Source organism: Hylaeus anthracinus, unplaced genomic scaffold (genome assembly GCF_026225885.1).
Source record: "Hylaeus anthracinus isolate JK02 unplaced genomic scaffold, UHH_iyHylAnth1.0_haploid 11994, whole genome shotgun sequence".
NCBI lineage: Eukaryota > Metazoa > Arthropoda > Insecta > Hymenoptera > Colletidae > Hylaeus > Hylaeus anthracinus.
The window spans coordinates 16055658-16064985 of record NW_026534341.1 but is presented as its reverse complement, the minus strand read 5'-3'; the positions used below and the strand labels follow the sequence as shown (position 1 = coordinate 16064985).

The following is a 9328-nucleotide window of genomic DNA, read 5'->3' as shown; positions in this document are numbered from 1 at the left end:
CCAAGCAGTGCCTCTATGCTTTGCATAATTATGTACACAGATTGTTCCTATTCCTTAATTCTGTAATTAATTGTTTGTCTAATAATACTGATATCTGTATATTCTCCGATCGACCAAAATGAATTTTATGTATATATCATCTTAATGTTTTGTGTTATAAAATGAACTCTATTGAATTCGCATATGTAAGAGGTGTAACATTATAATTTGTATATCTTATATTACATAATATAAACCAGTCACATATCTTGTATACTTTTATTTACAGAAAAAGATAAAAATACATTTAATAGTAACTTGATATGATTTAAAATTATTATAAATTAATTAAATTAGAAATTTCCAATTTCTTATTAAAACACTACTAATCATCATTAGTTATGGTGTAGGTGGTTCATAATATAATAAGAGAGCAGCTAATTCTTTATTAGATATTTTTCCTAGTTTTGTTCTCATTTGTAAAGCTAATTTACTTGATTGTTTCAAGTACATTGCAGAGTGATGTACAGCAATTGCGTAAGGAATTGGACACCAATTTTCTCTGACAATTTCCCTAACAAGAGCAGTTATGTAACTTTCTATTAAAGACGTGTCTTCCTCAAGAGGATATAAATATTCTTTTAACGGAATAACTAATCGTTCTGAAGGTAATCTAATGTAACGAAGCAAACCTGCATGTTCTGACCATAGTAGTTTTCTATAATGAACATCATGTCTTTGTGCAATTGGTGCCAATATAGTAATTGAAAAACCGTAATCACCGTAAGAAGTCGAACAAAAATGTTCGCACATAGCAGTAAATAAATCGGTAAATGAATTAAGCCCTGGTAAATCTATCGTAAAATTAAGTTTCTTGTAATTACTTTTCAATAAAGATGAAATAGCTCTAGTAAGTAAAGGAGATACGTCGCTATTTAGATATACTGTATCGCATAGATATACTAATACTAATCTACTAAATCTTAAACTTTGCGATAGTTTCTCGACCAAATCGGGTAATACTAATTCTAAACTCAGTACGGTTAAGATAGTAGATTCATCTTCATCGTTACATCCGCTACTTTCTCTACATTTGGTATAAATGTATACTATTGGCAAATAAAGCCAATCTTTAGGCATTGCCGCTTGATTCCATTCTCCATTCAATACTACATATTGCTCATATAAACTAGTCACATTGCGAGTTAAATTTAGCCTAATATCCTCGACGTTTGAATTCAAGTTTAATTTCTCTAATTCATTTGCTACCACTCCTAAACTTAATCTCTCGTCTGATATCGCGATCCTAAGCATATTTTTTATATCAGATAAACAATCAGCAGGTAAGGATGATACAAGTTTGATAGCAATTTTCCAAATTACATGCGCTGTTCTTCTGTCAAGCGTATCTTTAATAAGAGAAGCTGCATTCACTATAGCAGTCAAGAATGAAAATTCAAATCTCGTGTACCACGAGTTTTCTAAGCACCAATCTGCCATTTCTAGTTGTTTTAAATATTTACACAGTTGTGGAAGACTGAGAATTGCCTGAATTTCATTTGTGAAATAATGACTAACGTACACTTTTAAAACTGTTGCAAGAAAGGGTATACAAGACTGCTGGGATACTATAGGTTGTAATTGTCCATCTTGAGTCAATACACCTAGATGCGGTAGAGAAAGAGGTTCGCGTTCAGTAGCTGGTTTGCAGTCACTCAACAAATTCGATGAAGAAGGAAGTTTAGAAAACACCTCTGATTGAGATATCATCAATTTTTTAACTATAATCATATCATTGACCGCTAGTAATGTTTCAGCAATAAGTTTCGTGTTACCCCACGTAACATTAGTTAAAGTTAATAATTGTGTACTCCATTTCAACAATAAAATTGATATATTAGGTTTTAAAAATGGTAAACAACTAGCAACAGCAATTAATGCTGCTGCATATTCGCAAGATAATTCAGACGCATTTTGAATGTCATGGTTACTTAACAAAATTTGCAATTGAGATAAAAGAATTAATTGTGCTCCAGTTAAACTATCCATTGCTTCTCTATGAAGTAGTAAAGTTTTCCATAATCTTAAACTTTCGATGCTGAGATTAAGATTTCCAGTCCCTGCGTCGCAGCAAGCGTACGAAATAATGCGTTGCACAATTTTAAGTCTAATTAACTTTTGGGCAATAGATTTTCCTCCATAATAAAGTAAAACACGATAAAATTTAACTGCTGCAATTACGGGAACTCCATAAACATTATTTATATTTTCCGGCAATGCTAAAGAATCTGTAGATAATGGCATAAAGTTTTCAATTATCGTCTCCAATAAGTTTGGTATACTCATAATATTTAATGCAGTTATAGTTGAATGTCTTAAAAGCCTAATTAATATTTCTAATGCGCATGTTACACCAACGGGTGGTGGACGCATTTCATTCAAAATGTACCTAATTCTTAAAAGTATATCAGTTCTTAATAATGCAGCTATTGCATCTAATTGTGCCAATTCATGATCTTTCAAATTACTTGTATCGGTAACATCAGTTTTTGGGGACGTTATAACAGGTTCTTTGTAATTTTGAAAGCCATATAGTCTATCTAAACAAATTTCATCCGCTTCGCTGTACAGGAAAGCTCTAAGTGCTTGTAAGGTAGCTGTAACTACAGCTACCGATGTATCATCCAAAGAAAACCTTAATAATAGTAGGATATTTCTTTGACTCAATGCAGTCAAGGGAGCTGGTTGCAATACTTTATCATACCAGCCTTTGCGACTTTTATCCATAATGTTTGCCAATGTTGTAAGAGCTGTGCAACGTTGTTGTTGTGCAGCTGATCGGCTCAATTGTAATAATTCTTGCAAGGAATATCCAGGACGTTCAGGTTCTTCTCCATGATGATGGAGACCTTTTTCGACTGGTACACTTTCATCCTTATATGGTAATAATAATCCATTAAAATCAAAACGAGCATTATATGGTTCTTCTGGTATGAGTTGGTCTAGTTTTTGCGTTGGTATATCTTCCATCCACTTAAACTTTTCAATTTCAAGGGAGTCCATGTGTACCCAACCTTTTTCTTTAGCTTGTTTCATTAATTCTATAGAAGGTTCTGTTACAGTTTTGTCAGATTCATCTATTTGCATCTGTGTATCATTATCCTTGGGCATTTCTTCATTGTGTCTATTGGAGAATTGTTCAAATTTATCAACTTGCATTGGTGTAACATCATCTTTAGATAATTTTTCATTATGTTTAGATGTATCATTTTGATTATTATTTACAGCATTACATTTTTTAATTGTATTTGGATTCTCCTTTTTTTTTTGTTTCCTACTTCTTCTCTCTTTTAAAAACTGAATTAATTCTGGATTAAGAGTTGTTTCGAGCTTATTTTTTTCTTTTAATATATCTTCAAGACTCATTTCATTTAAACGTTCCAAATTTTCTTGGTGTATCTCAGTTGTCCATAATCCTTCTGCAATAACACTACCTTCCTGACATAACAAAGATTCACAATTTTGAGTACTCTCTTCTTTATGCACAACATGCTTTTTTGGGGCAACTTGTTGCCAAAACAAACTTTGTTTACTGTCATTTTTCTGCAAAAGAATAACATTTATACAATTACATAATGAGTGTAAAACTTACAATGTATAACAATGATATTTGTTAAGAATCATATTTAGCAATGATATCTAAGGTTACATAAATACCATGTGTGTAGAAACAAAAACTTCTGGAAAACCTTTGCCCAAAGCAGAAAACTTATTCTGATTAAATTTATAGTTGTGCGGGTCATGTTTGTGTTCAATAATATTTCTTAATATCATATTTGATGATATAATTGGTATATTCTGAATAGAATCCTGCAATCGTGGTTTCAAATTTTCCTGAACATTTTTCTTGATTACAGGATTTATAAGATTGCCACTAGTTTGTGCAGTACAAACCTTGTTCTGTGTTTTCAATTTTTTTAATTCAGCAAATCTTGATCTCACCTTTCCACTATTTGTCTGACTTTTGGCTGTTTCATCAGAAGTAATAGTGTTAAAGGGTTTCGTTGAACCACGTAAATTAATTACTTTTACAGACGGTTGTTCTTTATTCATAAAAAACTCATCTTGCATACGAAATAACTCTTCTTCGTCATCGGTTGGCATAGGCCGTTTTAAAGTTGGAATACAATCCATGTATTTAAGTATCGTTAAAGTACGCTCAATAATAAATACTTGAAAAGGTATAATCTCTACTCATAGAAAATAACTTTGTTTACTATCGTGGGACACTTTCAGGTTATAAATATCATCGTTACGTTCATTACTTAAAACATTTATTTTATTAATGTAACAATTTCAAGTATATTTCATGTTCTGTTTTATATAGGAATTAAACTCGACGTATTTTAACAAAACGTGAAGGGTGCGTAGGAGCCAGAGCCAAACTCCGAGTTGACTTCAGCGACAGTTGCGAGAAAAGTAGAAAACTCAAGGACAAGGATAGATAAATCCTTGTCTCTCTAATGATGCGGTGACAGAGAGAGCAATACAACAATTGCAGGAGATTAGCCTAGCATGATTTTGTTCAAGGATATTGAAGCAAAGAAGCAATATTTTCGAATAATTCTGGTTTTAATATCTGAAGACGCGGTAGAGTCTCGACACCAAGTTTATGAAAAATTATACAGGCACCCTGTATAACGTGGCGCTACCGTTTGTATCTAGAGACGCGGTAGCGTCTCGACGTCAAGTTATCTTTCACAGGAGAGATGGTCCATTCTAGCCTAACTGGAAACTTCTTTCATTAATATCTCATCATGCCTGCAATATTTTCTAAATTTAAACGCATTTTTCTTATGTAAATCGCATATATAAGCTTTCGAATAAAACCAAAATCAATAAAATCGGACTACGTACAACTGAGATATCGTAATATCATGTCACGATACATCCAAAAATATTACCGTGTTATACTTTTCCAGTCGATTTTTCGTCAACACTTAGCCAATAGCAAAGAGTATTAGATCTATCTAAATCTGTTCGTCGATTTGTCGACTCTCGGAATCAGTCGGCAGATGGCAGAGCTCGTCGGCCGGAATTGTAATATGGCTGTCGCTCACGCCGCTCGTTCATTTCTAACCTGTATAACCTGTCAGTTTGTATTGGTGACATTTGGACGCCGCAAATTGAATAATTATTTTAAAGGCTACGTGTAGTTATATTGTATTGGGAAGTATATGATTATAAGTGATAAAATATCTACCTTGTCGTTGTGGAAAGATATATATAAATTTGGTGTTTGAGTGTGCAGTTCATAATACAAATTTCAGTAAATGTTCATTTTATCCAAATAAGAATAAGTGTTCTAATACAATAAATTGTGTGTTATAAATAGTGGACCATTTTTTTTATTTTCACTTCATGATAAACATTTAAATTGCTTGCAACAAGACTTTCTGTCACACGTTCTGTGTACGTATGAACTGTAAAAAGAAAGGGAGAGAGAACGCATGGCAGGATGTCTCACTGCAAGAAATTTAAATGTTAAAAATGAAGCGAGAAATAAAAAAAAGAAATCAAGTATTTGTAACGCACAATTTATTGTATTAGAATACAGTTCATACGTTTACAGAACGCATGGTAGAAAGTCTTGTAACAAATTTAAATAATGAGAAAATGAGAAAAGGAACAGAGATCCACTATTTGTAATACGTAATTTATTGCATTACAATAATATAGAAAAAGAGAGGTCAGACTTAGTCCTTTATGTTCTCAAAAGTATGCACGACACATGACAGAAAGTCATGTTACATTTAAATGTTACTGATAAACTGATTACATTTTTTTTTTAATAAATTGCTTGCAATGAGACTTACTGCAATGCGTTCTACGTACTTTTGAAACCTTAAAGGATTCAAACTGATCTTCCATTTTCTATTATTTGAAGTCATTCACTATACAAATTATCTTTGTAAAAAGAAGTGTGTTCGCGAACTGGTGTTAGGTTCACGCGGACTGCAGAAATGAATGCTCTCGCTTGGTTGTAATGTAAAACTTTATTCTCGTCAATTCGAAATTCGTTGCAATCACACACAATAGAGCAGTAAACACAAACTGAGCTGATGCATTGTTTATAGAGTCAATTCGAGTTGGCAAATGAGTTTTTCTAAGCGATACCTGTCAAAAATGAGTTTACTATCGACGGTTGAAGCTGTCACACATTAACGTGGAACACGTTGCGCTGGTCAGTCCGCTTGGCGCCGTTAACACTTTGCCGGCCGCTGTCACGCATGCGTGACTTTTCTTTGCCAACCGTTATCGGCCGATGTCACGTACGCGTGACTTATTTTCGCCAACGATGATGCTTTATGTCTACGTTTGTGTAGGTAGACATATTATTGCAAAGCAACATTTGACGATCAGAGAACATTGGTTTCAACTGTTTTCCCCTTCCAATTTACCAGATCTTTTTTTATTAAAATTTGTTTAGCGGACTCTTGTTTTGTTAGTCTGAGACTGTCTTTCGCTGCCTTCAAATATCGGAAGCTTACGTTAGATTTAATACAAGTTTTAAAATATCCTTCAAAATGCTCTACGATGAGGAAATATATGCTGATCTGTTATCAGAGGACGATACGTTCCTCTGTATGTAGGAAAATGTATTGAAATTTATCATACGAAAAAGAACTATGAATCCTAGGAGTTAAATTTTGTAATAAAATGTTTTAGGTCTAATTAAAAGTATAAGACTATGGAATAAAAATAGTGTAACAGTTATTTTAATGCCTTCTTTAATAATAATTATATTGCAACTACTTATGTAGTGAACAATTGCGTAAATCACACCGTTGGCGAGCATTTTTTTTTTTTTTATTTATTTATTTCTCTACCTGTTCTGCAGCTCGAGCATCCACTTATTGCTGCTTAGTTCTAAAATCTTGGGAAATTTTTGTCTATTTCCCAGAACAGGAAACTGATTTTCTATATTTTTCTAATCTATTTTTTTTCTTTTACAGGTCATTCTGCCGGTGGGATTATCCCACCGCCCGTCCCTGCCACGAGGAGGCAGACCTTCTACTTTTCTAAAGATACGTATAATTGCGCTTTGTATATTAAAATCCTCTTCTTTCTTCCATTCTTTTCTTCCTTTTCTTCATTCATCTTTCTTCTTTCTTTTTTTCTTCCTTCTTCCTTCCTTCTTCCTTCTTTTTTTTTCTTCTTTCTTCTTTCTTCTTTCTTCAATCTACATTTTACTTTCTTTCTTTCTTCATCGCGTTCTTTTCAGGTGTTCAAATAACTTTGGCTTGCTGCTAATACTGCTTGGTAAGTCTTCCGTCTCACGTATACTTCATTTGCAAATTGGTCAAACCAAACAAACTGTTCTTTTGTTCTTACTATATTTTCCCAGGCTCTTCTATATTGTTCAATATTATCTGGACGAATATCTCGATAAGTATTGCATGTAAATATAATATGTTCTGGCGTTTCTTCACTTGCTAAACATGCTGGACACAATGGGGTGTCACTAGCTCCTCTTCTGTGCAGAGAGCCATTAATCGAACCGTACCTAGTTATTAAAGTGCGATATGCTCTTGAAGGTTTAAACCATGAGTTATTTAAGCAAAAACGTACATTTTTTATGAACTTATAAGTGTCCCTACCATGGGCATCTAAATTCCATCTATCTTGCCAAAGGTCATATACTTTATTTTCAATGGCTTTGAATTTAATTTCATTCGAAATTTGCTCGTTATCTTCTGTGATGTTATATATTAAATTCTCGAAGTTAATCATCATCTTCCTTTTGACCTTCCTAAAGAGAGCATGTCTTGTTACTTCTAGATCTATTGGCAAGTAGACTCCAACTACCTGCAAAGCTGAAGTAGAAATTATTCTACACGAACCAACCATTGTTATCATAATGGCCCTCTGCAGAGCTAATAGTTGTTTTTTCACAGCATATTTATTCGTCCTGTTATACCATATTATACCCCCATACTTGATGATGGGAAGACAAACCGCCTTATACAGAATGACAAGTATCGGTCTTTTAATTCCCCACTCAGCATGTACGTGCCGCTTTAAAGACATTATATAACTCGTTAATTTTGTCCTTAGGTACTTGGCATGGGGGGTAAACGTGAGTCCAGAGTCGATGGTGTTACGTATACAGAAACTCTCCGTTTTTTAGAAGCTCGCGTTCATTAATCTTATTTTATCTACCCTTCTGGAATTTAGAGCTCGGTCTCACCGGAGTGCATCCTGCAGCTGCATCCTCTTAATATCATCTTTGACTCGCGTTGCGTGGGATAGTTTCTAATCTACCCTTTTCCCAGGGCACACAGCTGCTGACCTCAGAGCAACGAAAATCCTAACCGTCAAATTTCCTAATATGGAAATCACTGACGGTTCCCCACTAACATTTAGGGGTATATAAACCCACGATTTTCGTTGCTCGGGGGCTAGTACGAAAGAGTTACTCGTTAGAGACACATTGATCGTCTGCAGAGTAGTATTCTAGTGAGATCGGGCTTCAGTTTCCCTTTCGATCATCGTTACCATATAGATCCGCGAAGACGGTTTTAAAATCTATTACGACCATAAAAGTACTCTCGACTCCCGCATCGCCAGTGCGTCAACACCGCGCAAGATTTAGGTAATTTTAACTTCATACACTAACCGCGACAACACGACACTAGACACTTGTAATTAGTATAGTTATTTTGAATATATACTCTTTGTGTAAACTTAAAAGTCTGTAAGATCAATCATCAAACCTTTACTTTGAAATCACCAATCCTAGCCAGTGTAACGATCCCACAACATAATAACTTTACCGCTCGAGTTATTATTCTATTAAATTAACAAGTTGCGAGGCTTTATTAACGACGCGTAGTATTCATTACCGATACGATTTAGTACTCAACCCGAACTCCTAAACTTAACCTATCCTACGGTTACCCTTCATTGGGAGATACCGATTCCTAGCAGCTACCTGACTTCGCGTCAGAGTCGTCTGCACTTTTTCCAACAACCTCACAGTTCGAACCTTACCCTACGGTTACCCTTTACTGGGAGATACCGATTCCTGCAGCTATCTGACTTCGCGTCAGAGTCGTCTGCGTTTGTCTCCAATAACCAAGACAACCAAACACCTTAACCTACGGTTACCTTTCACTGGGAGATACCGATTCCTGCAGCTATCTGACTTCGCGTCAGAGTCGTCTGCATTGTCTAATCTATCCTCAGCCTTCGGTACCATTGATACACAATAAATAATCGTATTGGTTCAATTCTCAAATCTATCCCACTCGCTGGGCTCACACGCGCGTCGCTATCGCCCTGGCTC

General features: G+C 34.7%; 1 protein-coding gene across 3 annotated transcripts; it reads right to left on the bottom strand.

Annotated features, from left to right (window-relative positions):
* Positions 1–244: 244 nt before the first annotated feature.
* Positions 245–4538, bottom strand: LOC128888520 (RNA polymerase II-associated protein 1). Of its 3 annotated transcripts, XM_054145436.1 has the most exons (3): positions 3934–4538; positions 3697–3849; positions 245–3582 (listed from the first exon to the last, which is right to left on the bottom strand). In XM_054145436.1, exons 1-3 carry the CDS (start codon positions 4171–4173, stop codon positions 379–381), a joined length of 3597 nt encoding a protein of 1198 aa, XP_054001411.1. In that variant the 5' UTR covers positions 4174–4538; the 3' UTR covers positions 245–378. The 3 variants fall into 3 exon arrangements, with proteins under 3 accessions (XP_054001411.1, XP_054001410.1, XP_054001412.1); XM_054145435.1 differs by having other exon boundaries at positions 3697–4538; XM_054145437.1 differs by lacking the exon at positions 3697–3849.
* Between the last annotated feature and the right edge of the window lie 4790 nt (positions 4539–9328).